General features: G+C 35.6%; 1 protein-coding gene across 2 annotated transcripts in view; it reads left to right on the forward strand.

Annotated features, from left to right (window-relative positions):
* Positions 1-24,452, forward strand: part of Lrrc69 (leucine rich repeat containing 69) — a 102,152-nt gene extending 77,700 nt beyond the window's left edge. For both annotated transcript variants that reach the window (XM_015485732.2, XM_048782861.1), the window contains 3 exons: positions 1,594-1,695; positions 6,542-6,721; positions 24,342-24,452. In XM_015485732.2, the coding sequence (XP_015341218.1) occupies positions 1,594-1,695; positions 6,542-6,721; positions 24,342-24,452 (393 nt within the window). The remainder of the gene's footprint in view (positions 1-1,593; positions 1,696-6,541; positions 6,722-24,341) is intronic.
* The last annotated feature ends 364 nt before the right edge of the window (positions 24,453-24,816 follow it).

Below are 24,816 nucleotides of genomic sequence, written 5' to 3' on the forward strand. Positions count from 1 at the left end.
AGGCCTGCCCCCAACGAACCACCCACCTCCTCCAGTCACAACAGTTACCACCCAGTTAATCCCTATCAGAGGATTAATGTACTGATTAGGCTAAATCTTTTATAATCCAAGCATTTTAATTCTAAACTTGCTTGCATTGTCTCACATGTGAGCTTGTGGGGGACACCTCATATCTAACCCGTAACAGTGTGACTTTAGGTTATTGAAACATACCTGTGGCAAGATACGCGTTATTGATTTTCTTTCCATTAAGGTAACTTCTTTCAGATAGTATTTGTATTGGATTACAAGCTGGAGAATTCTTTTTACTATGCTTGATGGAATAATAGTGAAAGGACCTGAAGGAAGAAAACATGACTGTAAAGAGAAATGCGTGTCCTCTGAACTGGGGTCAAATTTGAATGGGGTTTACATATATTGATGCTATTTACATATCTAAGATGCTCATTTTTTAACCTTTGTGAGTTTAGGTACAAATTATGGATTGCTACTGATTAAGACAAGGAGGAAAAAATGGTTGTGTATAATATTAAGTGCTGGAAGTATCCCTTTTAATTTTAGTAACCCGCATTTAATTATGGCTGCCTTTGGGTTCAACTCTCTAGATTGTTTCCTGGAGTGGGATATCACTGGAGACTGCATTAAGAAAGTTAGAATGAATGCCCGTGGTGAAACAAGGACTAAATGTGATACTAAAGAGGCCTTGAGCTGGCTTTTTTATTTAGAAGTCTTTTCTATGTTGTTCAAGCTTTACTGTAACTTTTGAAACCTAATGACATGGTGCCCTGGAATGATGTTTTAAATCAATTGTTTATAATTTGTTGAGTGCTTGCTATCTTTCTAATCCTGGGCTGAAATTGCAGAAATCTAATTCTCTAATAAATTCTATGAGATGCAGCATTGTGACAGAGCCAACTTACCTTGGCTCACAAGAGTAGATTTTGTATATGTCTTTCCAACTCTGTGTTCAGGGTCTTTCTTTCTTCTTTCCTTCTTTTCCTTCCTCACTTAATCTTTCTTTCTCCCAGGGTACTTGTTGACTAGCATAACACCGAAGATAGGTTCAGTCCTATCTTCATTTTATTGTCCTCATTTTATCGCAGAATTCAGGCTCAGAGATGTAATTCCATTGCAGAATTCAGGCTCAGAGATGTAATTCCTTGAACAAGTTTAATTTTTAAAACCACATAAGTTCTTGGGCTCTTCACTGGACAAACATGGATGCTAAGACAATCTTTGAAATTTGGAGTATGCTGCATTTCAGAATATTTTCCATCATGCTTGGTTTCCTAACGTGTATTTCCAAAATGTTCCCAGCATTTGTGTTATTAACCCCTTTATAGCACTGATCAGTTCTGTGAACCTCAGCAAGTGTTCTCAGCCACTCAGTATGGGGGATGTGACCAGGGACCTTTAAGATTCTGCCCATTCATACCAGCATTAAAATTCTTATACTTCTAATGACACCTTCTAGAAGATGTCCCATTTAAAAAATATTAATTTAGAATGCCTTAAATAATTCTAGTCTAATTTTATTGGAGATGCAGCTTTGGCGATGACATCTGTCATTTTGTTCTTATTTTGTTTTAAAAGTTTCAGAATCTGAAGCTGAAGGAATTCTACTGTGAGGAAAACCCACTTTTCGTGAAGCGGCCAGCCATTGCTGTGCAACAAGAGGACATCTGGAGTTTACAGGTGAAGGTTTACTTCATTCACCATAAGTCTTCAAACTAAAGCCATGGTTTAAAGTTTAAAAGGTCTTTCTTTTAAAGTGTTCTGGCCAAGCCAACAAATGATTAATGTAACATAAGACCATTGGCAATGTGAATCCTACACATAATTTTTTGACTTGCTTACAAAATCCAGTGTAATCCTATCTGATTTCCAGAGTGACTAAACACAGAGAAATGGAAATATTTTGTTGGAACAAAAGAGTAGACTTTATTTTCACTTTGGCCTTCTAAGTACTTTTTCCTGTATCATCTAAAGATGCATTTGATTTGTTTTAGTGGGTTCTTTACCTCTTCTATCTCCTTTTCATTTGTCTCCATTCCTACTGACTGAATGAATATGATCCAGAACTCATGTTTACTTTAGTAAAACAAGATGATTTTTTTTTTGTACTTGAAAGTGAACCTGGGGGCAAGGGGAGAGGAAGGTGTAAACACTGAGTCACATCCCCAGACATTCTTATTTTTTGAGACAGGGTCTTGCAAAGTTGTGGAGGGCTTCACTGAGTTGCTGAGACTGGCCTTGAGCTTGTGAACCTCCTGCCTCAGCTTCTTAAGTTGCTGGGATTACAGGCATGTGCCACTATACCAAGCCCCTCATTGGTGATATTAAAAAAACGAAATAGGAAAGCATAGTAAAGCATTGAATTCATAATTGACAAGTTACAGATTGCAAATCCTCCCATATTTGGGTATCATGAGTTTGGTCTTATCCCAGATCCATTTAGGTCTTAGCTGAGCATGTAAGATTGTCATAAGACTTTCAGGAATTGTATAGGGTTCACATTTCCTATTGTAGGAAACAACCAACCTTGTGTTATTAAATCCCTTTCTAGCACTGATCAGTTCTGTGACCCTCAGCAAGTATTTCAGTATTTTTTGTTTTAAAATACATTTTACCCTTTTTGTATAAGTCATACATACTAATTACTGAAAACTAGAAAATACAGATGGACAAAGAAGAAACTAAAAATTAGTTATACTATACTGCTTTGGGAAGATTCTTACCATGAGTAAAGAAATTAGAAACTGATAAAAAGTACTCAGAATTCTAGTGTGCATAGATATAACCACTCTTCTCTGTGACATTGTTGTTCTAGAAACTTCCTATGCATACAGATGTGTTTTAAATCAAAGATGAATTCAAACTCTACACATTACACTTGTTGTTTTCACTTAAAAAAAAGTATTGTGAATTTTTTTCCAGCCAGGAAAAGAGATTGACATCTTTTTTGATAGAAATATGGTATTCTGTTATGTCATAACATTTTAACTACTTCCTCCTATTTGAATTATTAATAAGTTTTGGCTTTTTGGTTTTTATATTTTATATTGTCTAAGGCAACAATAACCATACTCACAGTAAATGTCTAGCTCATGTCCACATCTCCAGGAATGAAATTGGTGGAGCAAAGATTTGGATTCTTTTACAGATTAGTTCTTTTCAAATTTTCCTTCTAGAGAATATTTCTATAAAGAATATTATTTCCTACTGTTGTGTGGAAAAATACTCATTTTTGAAATTCGATCCTAAATCATTGAAAAATTGTAGCTTTCAATTTATTTAATTCCTTACGACTCATTTTTCCTCCTGCATCAGAATAGTATAGAATATTTCCGAATATCAGCAGCTAACACTTATTTAAGCTTCCTGTGAGCAAGGCAGGAATTTAAGTGTTCTAAGTATTTAGCAGAAATTGATAATGCAGTTCTTTAAAAACACTGGAAAGGTAGGTACCATTATGGTCCCCTTTTTATGGAGAAACAGACCCAGAGAGGTTATATAACCTGTTCAAGGTCACAGAAATAGTGTTTGAACATTGATATCAGGTTAAAGAATTGAACACTAAACTTCTATTGCAATATTGCCTCAGAAATTGGATGAAGGAAGGTGAGGAAAATGGAGATGGGTAGTCCTGGTCTGAGGAGATTCTGATTTGTGAAGGAGGCTGGATGACCAGGTAACCCAATATGGCAGCAATCTCTCAGACAGACTTCAAGGGCAAGAATATTGCCAACACTCAAGGTGACACAGCAATATTTTGTTCTTCTAATTTTCAAAACTATAAGGTCCAGAAGCACAAGAGCTAATTTTATATGCACACAAGCATTACATGTAATAAATATATAAGATAAATATATGCTTATACTCATAAGAATTACTATTTTCTTGCAGTATGTGAAATATTTGGGTATTTTAAAAAATATCTCCAAGAATTTTTCTTAGAAAGGTGACTTAAATTGATTATAAATTATATATTTGTACTTAAAGTCACAATCATTTTGACTAGATTTTTGGTTAATGTTACTGATTAAACTCCCTCCTTTGGGTGTCAAAAAATTATAGTTTTGAAATAGTCATGACTTGGTAGAGAATTTTTAAAAACTTCATCTCAGAGATAGGTAAGCTAAAATTGAATGTTCATAACTAAGTTATAACAAAATATTAACCAGAATGTATTGCATTATACCTGCTATGCTGTTTTACCAGTGTTAGCTGATTGAATTCTCAAAACTCTATGTGATGGCATTGGAAAAATCCTTATTTTTTAAAGGAGGGATACAAGATCAGAGAAGTTAAAGGCTTGTCCAAATACGGTTGCAAAGCTTATAAATCCCAGAGCCAGGATTGAACCTCTGTATCTGTTTGAATTTGACAGTGAATTCTTCTTAAATTTTTCCTTAGTGCCTGTCATATACAACATGACAGCTGTTTTTGAAATAGTTACAAAGCCTATCATTTCTTCTAAGGTTTCATATTTGTTTCTACATTTAAAATTTTTATACTTATATAAATACAAATCATAGATGTATAATTTCATAACATAAATGAAATAATCACATGTAAGGAAAAATAAAATAATTCCCATGAAAATAATTCCAATTTATAATGAATTAGAAATAGGAATAACTGACCTGCATAAGTTGGCTTACAAATATTCTAATAATAACATATAAGCCATTCAAAATGAACAATTTATTTGCCTATAAAAGATTTACTAATTTTTAATAACACTGTACTTAGGCCATTACTAAATTGTTTATTGCCCCCCAAAATGCATTGAATGTATCTCTAAGAGGTGTTCTAAAAGGTACTATTGTTCAGGTAAATAGTATTTTACTTTATATATACTTGCATTTCCAGGTAATAGCTTTACTTTATATTTTATTGGTGTACATTTATTCCTCCAAAGTAACACATTGGCAGCAAATAGAAGAATATAAAGAAAGGTTGATGTCAGAATTGTCAAGATATACTTAGTGCAACAAATATGTTTGGGTCCAGCAATCATGCAGGGGAAAAATGATCTATACGAACCTATTTATAGGTCCCATGCATTTCAACAAATTCTATTTGGGGGTGATGAATACTTACCCATGAATTTTCTTCAGCTTTATAGTGAGACCTAACCACTGAATTCATGTAGCTAACAATGTATTTCATTTAGAATCACCAGCTAGGCTCTGCTTACATAGTTTGAAAAAGGGGGGCATTGGACATCTGAATTAGGAGTCCTGGTAATATTAGTGCTTTCAGATTCATTCTTTCAGCCGACCTCAGTCCTATAACCACCCAGGAGAATGAGCTGAATCCGGTAGGAGGTTGTGCTATTGAAGGATCAGACATTTAAGGAACACACACTCAGGGTTGTTTGCAGCATAAAAGCAACTCCCTAGTCTCTTGTTAAGTGGGAGGGATAAGGGAACAGGGCTGTAGGAATTTGCAGGAGTTTGTTTTTATTTAAAAAATTTTAATGATTTTAATTGGGGTTAATGAGTGAAAGATTATGTATTTATGCATGCATGCATATATTCCCAAAGATTCCTATCAGAGCCTGATGTAGACTATTCTTATCCTCCCGGGAATTCTTTCAGTTTGGCCAGGAGAAAAAGTGTCCCAAGTAAACTATGCCCATATACCATTAGCATTTTCAAGCAGTGTTTGTGTTACAGTTATACAGGACTTCTGTGCTACTGGTATAGACAACGGGCAGCATTTAGGAAGTGAGGCAAATGTTTGTGTTCTTAGTGAAGATATGATTTTACATATTATATATTATATACTTTTACTTTAGGATGATATATTGCTGATGGTCCTGGCGAAAGGCAACTTCCATTTCCTCACTACCTCTATTATTATTTAATATTATAATATTATTATTGCACAAATCAGTTGAACACCTATGTAACCAGGTCTAACAGAGGTTGAATTCAGAGATTTAGTTCATAGAGGTTATTGCTCTTGAACAAGGTGGCATATTCAGGTACTTAATACAGCCCTTCTTAAACTTTAATATGCCCACAGATTACTTGGGCACTTTGTTGAGATTTTGATTCTGTACAACTGGTATATAGTTGGGATTCTTCATTCCTGATAAGCTGCTAATTGATGAAGATGATACTGGCTTGTAAGTCGTGATTATAAAAATTATTTAGACCTTAGTGAATATGACACACTCAATTTTTGAGTCCAGTCAGAATGTTTGTGCGGTCCTGCTTACTAAAATGAAATATATCAAATTTGAGTGTAAACTATATATTACTTTATAAAACAGGTAGTGCAAATTTATTGTGACTTTGATTCCTGTATGCGGGAGACATAAATGTATTACCATGGAAGCAACTTACTTATATTAATTAAAACCAAACTTATTTACAATGTCAGTCCTTTACAACCTAATTCATTATACTGAAAAATCTTCATTTAACAAAAACTTAGGAATAAGAAATTTGAATTAGTAAAATGGGAATCAACAAATGTAAGATTTAAAAAACAATTTTAGAAACCATATTCTTCTTTTTTAATTTAGGAAATAACATCAAGATATGTCATGAATCAGCTAGCAAAAAAGCATCCTTTCCTAATGTGTGCTATTGAACAATATCCAGAGGTCAGGAACTTAATCTCTCAGGGAAAAAAATGTCCAATATGTGGAAAATATTTTTTATCCATATGGCTGGAATGTGTTCGGTTCATTCCTCCACCAAAGGTAAATGGTACTTTTGTGTGAATATGAACATAACCACTCCCATGTTTTGTCCTTACTTTTTAAATCAACCTGTATTAAATAGATTTATATCTAAGAACTGACTTCTATGGTATAGGTTAATTTTGGGTCGACATATTTGTGTATCTGGCAATGATAATCATGACCCATTCCATTTACTTTTATACTTTTTATGAGAACATACTTTCTATCAAAGTTCCAAGGAAACTGAAAATTTGTAATCAGTAAATCATTTTTTGTTATTTTTATTAATAAAACCAGAACTATGTTCTCTTAGGGAGAAGAATTTTTCAGTAGTCTGTAATGTCCTTTGGGTGGAAAACAGGTGCACATGCTGGTTACTTTGTGTCATAATGATATTCTAGAACACCAAATGTGCCAGGATGTGAGCTATAGCATTATGTCACCTGGAAGTTAAGCACCCCTGGCCAGTTTGTAGCTCATAAACCATGTTCTAGACCAGTGCTCAGCAGGTTCCTTTTTCTAAAATTAGCCAAATAGTGAATATTTTAGGCAATGTGGTTCTTGTCACAATTACATAACTCTCCTTCGTAGCATGAAGGCATGTGTAGACAATGTGTAATTGAATGTGTCTATATTTCAATAAAACTTTATTTATGAACCTAAATTTTTAATTTCATGTAATGTTCACATATCACTAAATATTTTTTCCTAATTGTGTAAAATGTGAAAACTCCAGCTCATGTGTCTTACGGAAACAGAATGTGGGCCAGATTTGGACCAGGGACTGTAGTTTTCCTATATCTGTTCTAGACCATCCAACATATGTTCTCGATGTTCTAACTTCCTCTCTGCTTTTGGTGAACACTGGCCTTTCTTGGGACAGCACATAGTGCAATGGTTGGTAATAATGTTAAATAAATCAGCAAACACAGATGCAGTTCCTGTCATTCTGAAGATTATCATCTGGTGAAAGAGGCCAACATTAAACAAATGAACACACATGCAATTTAAAATTGTGATAAATATTATGACATAGATGGATAATATATTATTTTGTTAAGTCTGATATAACAGTACCACATACTGGGTGGCTGAAGGAACAGAAATTATTCTTTCTCTGTTCTGGAGGCTTGTAGACAAATGTCAAGTTATTGGCAGGTTTTTTTTCCTTCTGAGAATTGTGAGGAATAGTCTGTTCCAAGCCTCTCTCTTTGACTTATAAGTGACTCTCTTCTCCCCACGTCTTGTCACATTCTCTTCCTTCTATGTATATCTGTGTTCAAATTTCCTCTTCTCACATCTGTCATATTGGATTAGGCCCCATACTAAACTGTTTTTTTTTGTGTGAGTATGTGTGGTACTGGGGATTGAACTCAGGGCCTGAGCATGCTAGGCAAGTGCTCTATCACTGAGCTACATCCCCAGCCTAATGACCTCATTTTAACTTGACTACTTTTGCAAAGGTCCTGTCTTCAAACAAGATTATCTTCTAAGACACTGGGGGTAAGGATTCACCCTTCCGTTTTTTTGGGGGGTGAGATACAATTCAAATCATAACATGTAGATGTCATAAACAAGGAACAGAGAAATTCCCTTTTAAAATCTGGGATAAAGAAAGTCCTCACTGAGGAAAGGACATTTTAACTTACACTTAAGAGATGAGGAGGAGTTGGTCCAGTAAAGAGGTAGAGAAGAGCATGTCCAGGGAGTGAGAACAGTGTGTATTAAGACTTTGAGATGGGAAATCACTTACTGATTTGAGGAACTGAAAAGCAGTTCAGTCTGACTCGAGAGTATTAATCGAAAGTGACGCTGAGGTAGGCAAAAGTTGTTTCACAGAATACCAAGCAGTCCTCACTCAGGAATTTGGCTTTTACTCAGTATTCAATGAAACCTAGCTGAAGGATTTTAAGTAAGAGTGACATATCCTGATTGGTATTTCAAAAAGGTAACTTCTGAGTGGAGGGTGGATTAGAAGAAGGTGAGGAAATGAGGATATTAGGCAGAAGGCTATCATCCCAAACTGGGTGAGAGAGAACAATGGTGGAGACAGTGGAGATAGATGGATCTGAGTGAGATACGTTTGCAGGAAGAAGTAAGAAGACTTCCAGTTTTCTGGCTTAAATCGCTACATGAATGCAGATGGCTTTTTGTTGATATAGAGATGACTAAGGGAGAAGCAGGTTTGTTGGGGGAGAGATAAAAGTTCTGTTTGGGCATGGGAAGTGTGAAATTCTTACAACCAGAGAACATGGGCAGCTTGAAGATGTAGACTCTGATCTAGTGTGCTGGGAATCTAGAGCTGTGGATATGCGAGTTTGTGTGGTGGGAGGCAGTGGGGGGCAGATTTTGGAGCAGAGCTAGATACATGATCTCTTATATCATTTCTACAGAGTCTCATTCTAAACCTTGTGGTTTTAGGGATTGAAAGTGTCATTCCACTGAGGCAGTCTTTGTGCTAATAAAGGATCTCAGCTGAGTCGGCTTACAGCTGCCTCAGTGGATCTTATCACTAATCACTCACCAAACTTACCTACAAAGCTATTTAAAAATACAGACATTCCATTCCACACCTACTAAATCAGAATCTGTGGATGTAAGGCCCTGGGCATCTACAATTTTATGAAGTTTCCCTGTTGATTTTCATGTGCAGTCAGGGTGGGGAGTCTCTGTCCTTCTTGTTCAGGGCTGTCTTTTTTAGTGAGCAAGGACTCCTCAGTGTCTTATACATAGCTGAGAGCAAGACTCATTGATTGAATGTATGAATTAATGAATGACCTCTAGTGACCAAGGTGAGATATGAATAATAGTCAAAAAGAAAAGGCGGGGGTTGGTGAAGGGGTAAATCCACTGTGTGTATGGGTGACCAACACATATTTTCATTTGGCTTCCACCTGGGAACCCCTGAGTAAATCCCCAGGAAGTCAGCTTGAGAGCACATTGTAGAGTTTTCTCTCCATCTGTCTGCTTCTTGGAAGTCATGCTGAAAGGCTTTCCATTTATCCGGCTGGAAGCAGAACAAAGGCTCCTGCAGCAGAGATCTGTGTTCCTAAGTGTCTGTGGAGCCAGGATTAGGGCTCTCACAGCTGTTTCTTCCCCAAGGACAGTTGGGGAGCTTATGGGGATGCTGACAATGTATTTTCGCTAGCGTTATTAGTTGCTGTTTCATAGGTTTACATTTCTAACTGCTGGATGAGATCATCACTACTTATATTTCAGAGCTATATTAGGTTTCTCCAAACTGTTAATTGTGGGAATTTGTTTTATGAAATTAGCTGTGTGCCATTCATGATAAAGTCCAGTAAGAACAACTACTTTTCCCCACCAACTTTTCATTTTGAAAAAATTTGAAATCAGCTCAAAAACTTGAGTGACTACTACAGTGGACATTTTTTATACTCTCAACCTAAAGTCATCAAGTTTTAGTAGTTTGTTTCATTGGCTTCTTATATTTTTGCCTTTAAAATTCATTTGGTCTAGAACAAAATTGGATGACAAAAATCAAGAAAAGTTCTTACCTAGAGAGATTGTATCACTTTCTAGGATAAAAAGAAAAGATTCTGATTCAAAGAAATAAAAATAAATAAGTATCTGTGCTTCATATCAAGTAGAGAGCTTTTATCAAAAGTAACCCCAGTTGATGGTCCATAAAATATGTAGGTTATTTTAGCTGTAATAAGCCATGAATAGGTTGTGGAGGTTCCCAGTATTAACTGTTCACATCTAAGAAGCAGAACACAGATTTTATTGTATTTTATTTATTTATTTTTTAGTTGTCAATGGACCTTTATTTTATTTATTTATATGCAGTGCTGGGAATTGAACCCAAGGCCCCCCATGCTAGGTAAGTGCTCTACCACTGAGCCACAATCCAGCTCCAGAACACAGATTTTATAAGAACCACTTTAAGTAGATCATTTATAATTCTGTAGGATGAAATTTGGATTGTCACTTAGTTCACATCACCTGATGTCAGGTTTTTACCCAGGAATGCTGTCTAGCAGGCGACAGGATCCCAGAGCAATGGGATTTTACTCCAATGAGTAAGAGATCTAAGCCAGCTATGGTTGTAGTATGGAGCTTTTAAAATTTTTCTCACAATGTCTTTTGCCATAGTTTTTGAATCCAGCAAGTATTTGCAAATTTTACACATATTATACAAAAAGGCAGGGGAAATCTCTCAAAATTAGAAGGAACACAAATAGAGTAGAGGAAGGGGATTGAGAAGGAGGGAGAAGAGGAGTGCATGGAAAAGTACTAGGGAATGAAGTCTATAAAGTTCTGCTATATCTATGTGCTAATATACTACAGTGAATTTAATGTACATAGAATAGTGCACAGATTAAAACAACAACAATAATAGGAGATCAGTGGAGTAGATCAAATAGATTGAGGGGAGGGGAGATAAGGGCAAAGAAAAGGAAGGTACAAGATTGATCAAATTATGTGCATATATGAATATTGCAAAATGAATCCCTCTGTCATGTAGAGTTATGATACACCAATAAAAATAAATAAAAGAAACAAAGACTACTAATCCAAAATAGAAAAAATGTTATACATGATAACCCACTTCTTTATGAATGAGCTTTCACTCATCACAAAGGAATGATGCTAAAATAATTCAGAAAGTATATGGGTCTCATTCCTCATATAAATCATTTCTAAGAAATTTGTACCATCACCATAATGCACATTGGCAAGAGATTTGCAAAATACTTTCTTGAGGAATTGGGAGCCTAAATGGAAGGCTAATTTTCCCCACTTTTAATCCACTCATGAAAAATCATGTCTGTACTAGGCAGATCTACTTGAGCTTAAGAAAATGAATTTAAAAAAAGAAACATTTAATCAAAGAAAGTGTCCTCAACCCAGCAACATGTATATAAGGCTCTATTTTAGTGATTCTATGCCTACAGAAGTTCTTTTTGAATAAGAAACTGCCATTTCAATTGTCTAATCCTTTAACACATTGATGCTCTTGCTATGGAAATGTCTTCATGGCACTTAGAAAAATTTGAATTCATTTATTTCATTGGTGTTCAAGGACTTTCTTTACCATGAACGTAAGTACCAGGAATTCAAGGACTGCTTTGGTTCCCTTCATCATTTGTCGAAAACTTCACACACAGCCTGGTACATGTTTGGTTTCTACTAGAATCAGAAAATCTGGATTTGAATACCAGCTCCTCTTTTTCTTTTTATTAGGTTATTAATATATTCCATCAAATGCAGCATAGCGCACAATCTGGCAGACCTGCTACCAGTGAGGGCTAATGTCAAGGTTTCAAAAAAACCTGGACCCAGAACAAACCATGTCGCCAAAGAGAACATTGAAATAATGGGTTAGGAGAAATTTAAAACTAGCTGGAATTAAACAGCAAAAGCAAAGAGAGAGCATCAGTGAGAAAGTAAAGATAGAAATGAATGTTTTAGTCCACAAGATGGGAGTAAACATGTAATCGTGAGCACATGTATAACTTATCTGTGAATTGTTCACATTACCATCTGGAATGGATTGTTGTAGTCAAGAGTTGTTGAATGATTACAACATGTTAGATTACTTGGCAAAAGTTGCCCCGAACCCTGTTTTCCGCTGGCCATGTTATGAACACCTTGGACAAGTTGCCCTATTCATTTCTATTCTGACAGATTCCATCTCAAAGTCATCTGATGAATTGCTAGTCTCATTTTAAATCTCTTTTGCAGACATTGCAACCTAATAAAAATAATGTCAGCTAACACTTAGTTGGCACCACGTGTATGTCTGATGCTGTGTTGAACACGTCTCCTAAAATACCTTAATTAATGTCCAAAACAACCCAGGACCCTAATGAGAAATTCCAAGCACAGAGAAGTCAAATAATTTTTCCAACTCCTCAAAGCTACCAGGTAAAAAACTCTAAGGAGGAAATTCAGGTGTATGACTTTTTGTTCTCAACCAGATGTCCTGGGTCATCTTTCAGAGGTTTACAACCCAATCATTCCTCATCTACTTCAACCAAATGTAAGATATTTATGTTGAAGAGCTTCCTGTCATTATTTGTTTATCCACTAAAACTCATTTATTTTTTCCTATTATGAGTCAGGTTCTTTGACAGGCAGAAGGGAATGCAGAACCCTGGCCATTGAGAAATTCACACGTTCCTATGAGAAGTGGAATTAGAATAAAGAGATTGGAATCTGACAACTTAGGCTTGAAGAAAAGCCCCAGTGCTTGCTAGCAGTGAAAGCTTAATTTTCTCTTTGAGGCAAACCTTCTTCAACTGTCAATAATAATAGTGTCCACCTCACAGGGATGTGGTGAGGGATATGTGAGGTAATGCATAGATGATACTTAGCATAGCAGGTGCCTAATAATGGTAACACAGTAGATGCTTAATAAGGGGAGTTATTTTTTTTAAATCAAAGGCTTTCAACAAGAAAGGATTTATGACATTTTTTTTAAAGAGAGAGTGAGAGAGACAGAGAGAGAGAGAGAGAGAGAGAATTTTTTAATATTTATTTTTTAGTTTTCAACAGACATAACATCTTTGTTTGTATGTGGTGCTGAGGATCGAACCAGGGCCGCACGCATGCCAGGTGAGCGTGCTACCGCTTGAGCCACATCCCCAGCCCCTATGACATTCTTGTAATAAGTTGATATGGAGGTGCACAGGGTGCTATGAGAAGAAGGCACCTCAACTAAATCGGATATTCCTTGATTTATACCTGAGGCCTACTGCAGTGATTATATATGGTATATGGAGGATACACAATAAAGGTTTAAACTTATTTTAAAAGGCATCTCTTGGAAATGTGCTTTGAAGAATAGGGAGCATTAGAGTAGATCATGGACCAGTGGGCAGTCATTTTGGATGAGGCAGCTGCCTGTGCAAAGCTAATCTTGTACAGGTAAATTGTACAAGGAGTACTAGAACTCCCTGAAGGTGACATGTGGGGAATAAGATTGGAAACACAAATGGAGTGAGGGAGAGGGCTCTTGTATGTCAAGTTGGAACTTACTTTTGAAAGCTATTACATAGTTTGCTAGGGAAACCCCTATAGACTACAACAGATTTGGGGCCTTCAAAACAGAAATTTATTTTCTCAGAATTCTGATGTCTAAAAATTCAAGGCCAAGGTGTCAGAAGCTTGACTTCTTTGGTGGGCTTTCTCCCTCACTTGTAGGGCTGATTTTTCCCTTGTTTTGACATGGTCTTCCTTCTGTGCATGTATATGTCCAAATTTACTATTCTCATAAGGATATTCATAATATTTGATGAGAACCCCCAATAATTGACTTAATTTTAACCTAATTATCACATTAAAGATCCTGTCTCCAAATACAGTCACTTTGAGAACTACTGGGGGTTAAGACTTCAACATATTGATTTTTGGGTATAGTTTTAGTCTATAAAAGCTACCTGGATAGTTGTAAGTGCTATAGCAAAAAGAAATGTTTGTTTGACAAAAAGAAATTTGATCTGGTGATGTGAATTACAGAATTGTTTTATGGAAACATACTATTTATTGAAGCCATGGAAATGAAGATTGCCCAATGAGATTTACCCAATAAGGAGGAAGAGCTCTTGAAGACAGTGATTTTTAAAAGATGGGAAGAATGTAGAATTAGCAAAGGAGAACAAGAAAGAAAACACAAGGATAGAAGGAAAAAATCCAGTAGCGAGTGCATTAATTGTCCAACTTTAAAATGCAGATGTGTAAGAAATAGAACTTTTGTTTTTCTTCTCTTATTTGGGTTCCCATTCTACTGTAAAATTTATTCTAGTCAATTCCTAGCTTATGTGCTGATTTTAGGATGTTGTTAGTTATTTCAGGTTTAATCTTGATTATTTACAATTTCCTTCCTCTCCCTTTCTTCCTGTACTATCCATCTTTTGGACCTCTTAAATAGTTTCATGGCATTAGAATGTGGGAGCAGAATGTTCCGCCAATGTCCTTTGTTATATGTGGGCATCCCCTGAGGTATATGATCATCCTATCTAGACCTTGAATATGGTCATTGCTCCATGATGATGTCTGCTCCAATGATGTCTATCCATCAGATTCCCTGTGTTGTCTTGTTCTGACATTTAAATCCCATTGCTGGTCCTCTTTCAAACACTGCCACACTATGCTTTGAACATGAGAAAATTTAGTCCCTTCTTTACTTCAATATGGACTCAAACATGCAATTATTAAATATGCCAAGATGAGAAAAAAATGATGGGAAAATTGGAGGAGGACCATGGTGTCCTTTGTGTCACTAAGTGGCAGGGTTGGAAGCAAGCTGCATTAACCAGAAGCCAGAAGGTCAATAAGTCTTGAGTAATCTCTATGAAATGTAGAGTTAAAAGGCAGGAGAGCTACAGTGTGTTTCCTGGAAGGTGAGAAAAAACTTTGAGGTGCGGGAATATGTGCATGAGTTTAGGCTGTGGAAGGAGCTAGCAGAAGATGGAGCTTGAAATCAGTGTGTTTTATATACCACCAGTTCGGTAAGATTTTAATATTTTGATTGTGTCTTGATACATTTAGAAATTAATAGAGCTAGAATTTGGTGACCACTGAATGAGCTTTGTGTATTCCACCACATTAGGGAATTGAATATGCTAAAGAGGAGATTTGAAAGTTTTTATATAGCTAGAAAATGGCCAGTGGCAGTGCTTTTCAATTTACAAAATGATTTTACTGTTTTATTGTTTGTTTGTTTTAATACCTTTATTGGGTGCTTACTGTTTTCAGGGTGCTGTGTTGGGATCTTCAGATCCCAGACACAATCCATTCCACTGCACAGATCACAGACTATTTATTTTAAATGCAATGTTATAAGCATTATCAGAAAGCATTATACCTCCATGCTATAGAATCACAGACAGTGAGTATCTCTGTAGGAAGTTTAAAGGAAACTTTCCACTAGAGGTAATATTTGAGTAACTTGAGTTCCCCATCCTCATATTAACTTTTTGATGTGGTTTTCATTGTCTCCAGTCATAGATGAGAAAACTAAGGCTAAGCAAAGTCTAGTAGTTTTTTTAAAACAAGTTTCAAATCTATCAAATAATAGAATTAGGACTTCAGCTTATGTAGTTCCTAATAATATCACCTTCAGATTTCTTTTTGCTGCACTATATGTGCACATTTTTATTTTGAACCATAGGAGAGTATGCAAATAAATTTATTGATTCATGGTGATATAGTTATTTCTAGTAGCTACCTTCATTCAGTTGAAAGACCATCATATAAAAGAGAGACAAATATTTTCTTCTACTGATTTCTGGAATGGAACATACAACCACTGGTATATAGGTCAGAAAAGATAGATGGAAGAATTTTGTTACAAGACTTTACACACACACAGTGGTAAACATTATTTATCACTGAAGAAACAACAAAGAGGGAAGAAAGGAAATAAAAGAATAAAGAGATTTGGTATTCAATAATAAATAAATAAATTAAAAATTAATTAATTAATTTTATAAATTAAAAGAGAAGTTAGAATTATTTTTTCAATCAGTTAAATGTGTCTGAAGGCACTATAAAAACAGAAACAGAGTGCATGGGGGATATAGCATGGTTTAAAAACAGGGTAGTTAAATTAAATAAGCCAGACATCTAGGTCTAGATTATAGTTAATGGCAGAAAATATTGAAGAAAGATATAATCTCTCAGATTGAAAAATCATGTTGAATGTCAGGTAGAATAAATAAGCACAAATCCATATGTAAGCACATTTTGGTAAAACTGTACACAACAAAGATAGACTATTAAGAGCTAAGGACAAAATGTTTTGAAAAATATATAGGTCATCTATAAAGAAATTACAGTAGACTGAAAGTAAATTTTTCTTAGCAGTAATAGAAGCCATAAAAAACAAAATAATATCTTCATTTGTGAAGAACTCAAAATCTAGACTTATATGGCTAGATAAGTTGGTAGACAAAAGGCAGTAGAGTGTAAGAAGATTATGAGAAAAAATATTTTGAAAAGGAAAATTATTTTGCTTTGAAACAACCATTCTTTCTAAATCTATTAAAATTTAAAAAGGTAAACTAGTAATAGTATATGATAGTGCAAAAGTATGACAAAGAAACAAGAATAAGTATATAGTATTAATTCTATCAAACAACAGAACTTACTAATCATTACAAGCAAATTTAAGGGTATTTAAAATTATTAAAATTTTAAAGAAGACTTGATTATTTATTACCAGGTGAGCAGCAATTGAAACATACATTTGTTATGCTTAGTTCTTTGTTTACAGAATGAAAACATGCATAAAATACCTGGGGATGATAATCAATTAACCATCATGTTGGTAAATAGTCACTTTTATTTATCTTTAGGGTTTTATGCTGCTTTTCTACTTAAGATAGGAATTATACAAACATTAGTTTGTCTAGAAGCCTCCCTTAAGAAAAAAAAATCAACTTCTGATTATCTCTTCAGGAACTAAACTTAGAGAATGCTGATCTTTACAGTAAAGACTTTATCATGAAGAGAGAGCCCACTTGATAGATCTCAGCGTCTCACTGTCTGTCCTTTTGTGCCTTACAGAATGTTCTGCTAACAGTGCTTGCATTAAAAGAAGGGAGAACCCCGGGTGATAGATGGGCATTAATTCCTGACATAAAACACCGAAACAACCAGATATCAATTGCAATGTCTTATATTCAGGTGAATGTGAGATTATGCCATGCTTGCTTTCGGAAATAGTAGCATGATGATTGGAAAACAGACGGTGAAAAATGACACTCTGTCTCCAATATTAATCTGTACTATAATTCATCTGGAAGCTGTTGTCTTTTTCTAAATGTTTGAATCCTGCCATCTGAGATTTTAGCCCTTAGCAATTAAAGAATTATCAATAATTCTAATGTAATTGGTATTTCAGTATTAACTACTAAGGTTATAAATCTTTAAAACAGCAACAAAAATTAATCCTTTTTTAGTTACTACTAACTTGGGCCACATTTGGACTAGTAACCTAAATAGTTTCATAAAATCCTTTCCAAACACTTGAGTGTTCCTGTGCTCAAGATATGCATTTGATAGTTTTCATTTTTTATAGTTTTCATTAGTTGAACTTAACATTTCCCAAGATTCCTTTAAAGCTGAAGAGTTTAGGGAGGGAACAGTTTGGACATGAACTCTGAACCCTGTATTGTATGATGTAATGTAATTAAAACTACCCTCAAAAGAGATTAGACTGAATAGGTCTCACTACAAATGAGTGAAAACGCTCATCTACTTTATGAAATCTGTAACCTTAATCCCTTTTTTATGACAAACTGCCAGTAATAAAACATAATATAAGATTACATTTAATAATTTTACTCATTACTTATAGAGTAAAATCTTACTTTGCAGTAAAAAGTTATTACTGTTAAGATACCACTGACATTCATTTATGAAACTGATCATTTCAACCAGTCAACTGTGAAAATGAATGTAGGTTTTAAAACATTTATGCAGCAGTTAGTCAAGTTAATGTACATTAGACACTAAGAAGATCAGAAGGCATCCCATTTCGAATACTAAATGGTTGTGAAAGTAATATGTATTTATTGTTCAGAAAAATTGAAATGGCATTGTACTCTCTTTATTTTATTCAGAAAATAACAAAAGACAATTATAGTATAAATGCACTCACACACTGTGTTTTGATTACTTCTATTCTTATAAGAACTCCCCGAATCCTCTTTTCCCTTTAGAAATCTCTCCCTTTTGTTCTTAAACTGCTGGATAGAGTCATAGTTATATGCAGCATCTATGATTCTTTTCTCCTAAAGAATCTTAAAAATGTATCCAGCTCAAGTACATTTATCTGAAGCTGTGCATCACCAAAATGTTGAACCTCCCATGTGAAATTCAAAGGTCACTGATTTTGCAGGGGGTAGTAGCGGCGAGCAGGACCAGTCTGTAGAAGAGAGAATTCCACTTAGCTTCCTGGATGGCTTGGACATGGTAGGATTTTTTTTTTCTAATTTCTGCCTTTACCACAGTCCAAAATGGTCTAAGGGTAGAATGACCATGGAATTTGTCATGTAAGCCAAGATGCTTTTGAGAATGGAAGTGAACATTATCAATAGCCGGAAAACTATCAAGAAACCAGGCTGTCCTGTGTGTATCTGAATGTATGGCAACCCTTCCTAAATGGAGGAGTTGACCACAGAGTAGTGCTCTTTGCCTGCACTGTCATTGAAGTCTCAGAGGAATTGTCATTCCGAATCTCCATCTTGGATTTAAGAAATTATTTTTAGTTACTCCATAAATATCTGAGAGCCTACTTTAAGCAGGAAACTCTGGGTGCTAAGTACAATGTAAATAAGCAGAGGACCTACTCAGTCCCTGGTGGCTTAAAAATTTGAGTTTAAGCTCTACAAAAGTAAAAGACATTTGCAGTCAAAGCTAACTGCTAAACAGGTAGTAAAGACCAATTGCTTTAGGGCTTCCCAGTGGAATAGGAGATCACTGCAAGTTGTTGGCTTGGGAAGTACCCAGAAAAGTACCCAGAAAAGGCCTTACACCAGACCTGTAAAGAGACAGAATTTAGACAGATGGAGAAGGAAGCCAAGAGGACCTGTTAGGAGAGGAGGGCGGCATGGAGGAGAATAGATCATGTTCACAGGGCAGTGAATCAATAAAACTGGTTTGTGTATGGAAGTGGGAAGAAGAGACAGAATTTTTAAAAAGAGGTAAAATTCTATAAGCCTGTTATAGGATAGACTAAGATGTTTGAAATTGACCCAATTTTGAGTGACATCTACTGAATGTGTGGCTGCAAGTCTATGATATAAAAAAAAATTAGAATTTTTTAGTCATTTGGTAGTAGTGTGCTTGGAGGTTGAAGAGGAACTAAAGAAGGTTAGAATGGTCATCTTATGGTGGGAAAAAGGTATAGTAGTAAGTGTACTGAAGGGAGACACCACAAGGAAGGAAATGACAGAATGTACCACCTCTGGGGGGGGGTGAAGGGAAAGAAGATGGGGGGAGCGGGGAGCTGGTTTTTGAGATGTGAACTCAAGTTTCATCTTTGACAAGGGAGTTTCAAGTGATGCTGGATGATTCAAGTGAACATGTGTAATCATTGACCGGAGACAGGAAGAGTAGAGCAATATGCTTCTCTTGGACATTATCTGAAAACATGCACTTTTCTACAACTGGTAATGCTATCAATCTGTTCTGCAATGTCAGTCCACTAATCACAACCATTCATTAGTGAAAGGGCTAGGGATAAACTATGATTAACACAATCTTGTGAACTTGGATTCTAGTCTGGTCTGTATCTTGAACCATGAGGCCTAAGGTAGGTCACCTACTTTCTTGCTGTATCTGAACTTGTTTCCTCATCTGGACAATGAAGGGAATAGACCAAAGTCTTTTGTAGATTGCAGGTGCCTTGACTCCATAGGGGGAGAGAGACTGCCTTCCTCAGGCCTGGTCCTTCAAGGAGAGAGTGTCATTCTTCCTTTGTAACAAGTCCTGCTAATCTGGAATGTGAGACCACTGTTAAGTTTTCTATTCATGCTGTAACAAATTGCCTTGAACTTGGGACTTAACAGAAGATATTCATTATCTTGTGGTCCAATGGGTCAGGAATCCAATATGAGTCTCACTGGGCTAACATGCATTACAGGCTAAGTTGCCTTCTGGAAGCTATGGTAGAGAATCCATTATCTTGTACTCTACAGCTTCTAGAGTTGCCCACATTCCCTAATGCATGGTCTTCCTCCATCTTCAAAGCCAGTCTTGGTAGATCTGGCCCTTCTCATATCATATCACTTGAACCTTTTCTTCTGTCTCCCTCTTCCACTTTTAACAATGATTATGATTACTTAGGGCCCACCTGGGTAATTCAGAATAACCTACCTAGCTTAAGGTCATTAACTTATTCATATCTGCAAAACTCTTTTTTGCCATGTAATGTGACATGCATATATATAGGTTCTGTGAATTAGGATGTCGCTATCTTTGTAAGGGTTGGGATGGGGTTATTGTTTTGTCTACCATGATATCTTTTCCTGAGGAAACAGGAAATTATTTTACTCTTTGTTCTATTTCTTGTGCTTCACATAATATTCAAACCTTATCTGAACTTTATACTGTGTGCTATACATATATATTTCAATAATTTTTAATTTATCAACATTTAAAATATGGATGTCATTGTCATTGAGCCATATGTTGAACGACTTAAAAATATCCCAATTCTACCCATTCAACAAACATAAAACTTAGAAAACATGCATATTTAAATTTAGAATGGAAAACTACTTTTTCCCTAAAGTAAGAAGGGGGATATAATTGAGTTTATTTGCCTTAGGAAATAATAAAAATAGTTGAAGAGTGAGAAATTAAACTTAAGTATAGCGTTTCACTTTTTAAAGCTTTTTTACTAAATGATATCCTTTCAAAACAAAAGCATGTCTATAAACTCTTTTTCTCTTCTCTGTCTTTGGCTTGACAAAAAGGATATTTTGCTCCGTGTTTTAATTTCTGTTTGTAAACAACAATGTAGTAACTGTCTTTGACAGTCGGGAGGATTTGTTAAATGAGGTTTGTGAAGAGTGGTCCTCTACAGAGTGTGTCACTTTTCCTTTGTAAAATGCTCTTTTCAAATAGACATATGTTGTACCAGTAGAAACAACGGAGACCAAACCACAAGTGGAAATAGAAATTTCAGCATATGAAGGTGAAGTATTAGAGAATTTTTCTCGTGCAAACTTACTGAGGATGATGAATCTAATGGAAAAGTGTATTTCCAGAAGTCATGTCTAATCCTTTTTACTCAGCAAAATTCCCAGGAAACAGTCCATAGCCCTGAGAAATACTATATTACAAACAAAAGTTATTAATTTAGAGAATAATAACCAGCAAAGTTACACATTCACTACAAAAGTGATAACGGCCTTGTGCAAAACAAATTCCTAAAAATCTAAACAAAACATTTTATTCAATTAACTAAATCATAATCCTCCCCAGAAGAGGAAAAGAGGGCACAGACACTTTACATTCCTGCTTGCAACAAGAGCCAACCCAAACTCTGCCCATGTAATTTCTAAATGACACAAGGGAGATGGCTAAAACCACAGTGGAAATAGAAAATGCCTTTAATACTTTCTATTATAAACTTTTCATCTCATGAAGAAACTCGGACAAAGCACATTGGATAACAGTATGGCCCCACTTGCTCCCATGGTTTATTTTTGCTTCTTCCTCTAAACTGCTCCTCTTCGTTCACGGCTCTGTTGTTGGTTCTGATGTCTTAAATGGAAGCTGAGTAAGATTGATGTGGCATGGTTTATTTTCGATAGTCCCATAGTTCCAGCTGAGATAAGTTACAGAAGTGGGCAGGAAGAGCTGTTGGATGAGAGGGCTGCCTACTATCTGGAAGGAGAAAGACTACATTCCGTTTTGGTTTTTTGCCATTTGTTCCCCAAGCACAATTTCAACACTTAACAATTATAGCTAAGTAATCAATATTATCTCATTTAGAGTACATTCAAAATATTATGTCTCTCATTGCAAAAAGTTCTTTTTACTCCTGTATTTATTGTTGATATCCCATGGTTTAATGTTTTCTGGTCTAGTTATCATTTTTACTGTCTTATTTCCCCAGTACTCTTATGTGCATTCTTGAATTTCTGCTCTCAAGTTTACAATTTTTTAAAAAAATGTCCTCTGGCCTCCTCTACAGGCAGCCACATCTAGTCATCTTCCTTCCAAACCCAGCTTGCCTTTTTTTAATATTATGGAATCTTACATAGGTGCAGTTTATGGTAATGTCTCCCTTCTCTGCATTCATATAGAACTTATCACTATAGAACTAGCCATATGTTTCTAGTTATTTATTGTGTTTAGTTCTTGTCTTTCCAACTGCTAAAAAGGTTCTTGGAGGGAGGGATTGTTTGCTGCATATTTTTGTATTTATGGCACTTTGCCTAAGGTCATGCAGATTTTAGGTTACTTATAATTGATTAGGACTCTTGGTTGAATGTTAAAAAAACCTTAACTCACACATTAACTCAACTAATGAAGGCCAGGGGTTGGTCGGGCTGAATACTTAGCCATTGCTAGACCAGGTTTCCAAATTTATCTGTCCTTTTCTACTTATTATCTCTGCTTCCTTTTGTCTTTCCTTCAGTTTTAGGTAGGAGCTCCCTAAATTGTACCCTATGAAATAGAAAGAGAGCTTTCCTCTCTCAATAGATCTAGAAAAAAGTCCTAATGTTGTTACTCCTCGGCATTATTGGATTGACTTGGATCATGTGATTACCAAGGCTATCAAGGTTGTCAGAAGGAAGTGCTTGGTCATTGGCTGAATCTGAGTTATGAGGTCATTTCTTGAATAAGGAGGTGTAGGATTGTGGCCTTGGTGCTCTCCAACACAGGAACTGAGATTGGAAGAGGAATGGTTCCCTAATGGAAAAAGTGGCCTTTTGTGCCGGTAGAATGGGAAATGGCCATTAAGCAGACAAAACCATGATGCTTACTGGGGAGTTCAGGAAATGTTTGCTAATTGATCAGCTTAACATCTTTGTAGGAATAAGTCAGGATTGTAAATATTCTTTTTACCTTCACCCCAAATATTTTGTGGTTAAGATAGTGCTTCACAGTCCTTGTTTGAGGTGGGTGTGAAGGCGATGTGATCTATGTCTTTGGCTTCCCTCCCCCGCCATGACAGGTCACCTGTATTAAGGAGGCTGTTATTCCCTCAAGTGTGGGTTAATAACTGTGTGTACGCGGTGTTCAAACCTCTAAATAGGATCTCAAAGTTCTTTTGCGGAAGAGTAGATAGAACAGTAATCAAATCTCTCTTTGTGGTTTGTGATATTGGCCAAATTGTTTCATGGTAAAGCAACATAGAGAGCATTGTTAAGTGACTAAAGTGCTGGTTTTATGTCTCTGTTTTGAATCCATTTACTGAGAACTATGTTGACTCCAGAAATTGATTACAAAGCATACAAATGATAAGCCTTTGAAGTTGTGAATATTTCTTCTTCTTTTTCTTTTTGGCAGTGCTGAGGATCAAACCCAGGGTTTTGTTATGGTTATTTGGAACATGAGTATTCAGGATATTTTCTGAGTATTCAGGATGGCAGGATTTTGACTACCTATTTTGTACAATGAGAAGTAAGAACAGAAGTTGTTGAAGTGTAAAATTTTAAGTCATGCATTGAATAATTTGCTGGAAATCCAGCCAGTGAACTTCTTAATGAACATTGTAGATAGCGAACAAAGAATATTAGGAAAGTTAATTTGCATAGGAAATGGTTGCTGGACAGGCAAAACTGAGATGCCCAGAGGAAAGTTCAGCCAGTGTTTTGCTGACTGACAATTTAATGCCCCTGTCCAACAGGAGTCAGGTTTATGTACTATTTTCACCTTCAACCAAGCACTTTATGGTTGAATTGTGTGCTAAAATTTGTATAAAAGCTCATATAATCCTTTATCATTTGAATTTTGCTTGATATTGAGTATGCATTTCTTATCTAGTTAAGTTTGTTTGTGTTGGGAAAAGAGCAAATCAAGCATAAAAGAGAAGAGTGTGTCCTTTAGAAGTCAATGTTCTGAAACCTCTGAGTGAATAGTTATTATAATCAAAAATATTTATTGGACCCTGCCTTAATTTAATTTTTAATCTTTACTTTTTTAGAACTGGAAGATAAGCAGAAATCTACAGCTGGTACCTGTCCAGGTATTAATTTGTTCTTACAAATGTTTAAATCGACGTGACCCTAACCTCTTTGGAATTGCTCATATGTAGAGCAGGTGAAACGCCCTTTCAGAGCCTCGCTAGACAGCTCTATCAGCTCTGCACATTAGCGTTAATGCCTACCTAGGATGCATCTGGTCTCTTTATCAATATATTAATCAAAGGAAGAAATAATTCAATTACAAAGATCTCAATTTAAGTATTATACTTTTAGATTGTTTACCTTCTTAGGTGTGCTATTTTTTTTTTCTCTTGGGTTCAAAAAATAAAGCGAATGAATAAAAAATGGAAAAGATCTGTGTGGCACAGAGTTATTATTTTTTTCCTGTCACTTTATGACCACCAACTCTCCTTTTCTAGAAAAGTATTAAGAGACTTTGATGGGGAGAAGTGTTTATGTGATGAATGTTTTGTG

The sequence above is a fragment of the Marmota marmota genome, unplaced genomic scaffold (assembly GCF_001458135.2).
Source record: "Marmota marmota marmota unplaced genomic scaffold, marMar, whole genome shotgun sequence".
NCBI lineage: Eukaryota > Metazoa > Chordata > Mammalia > Rodentia > Sciuridae > Marmota > Marmota marmota.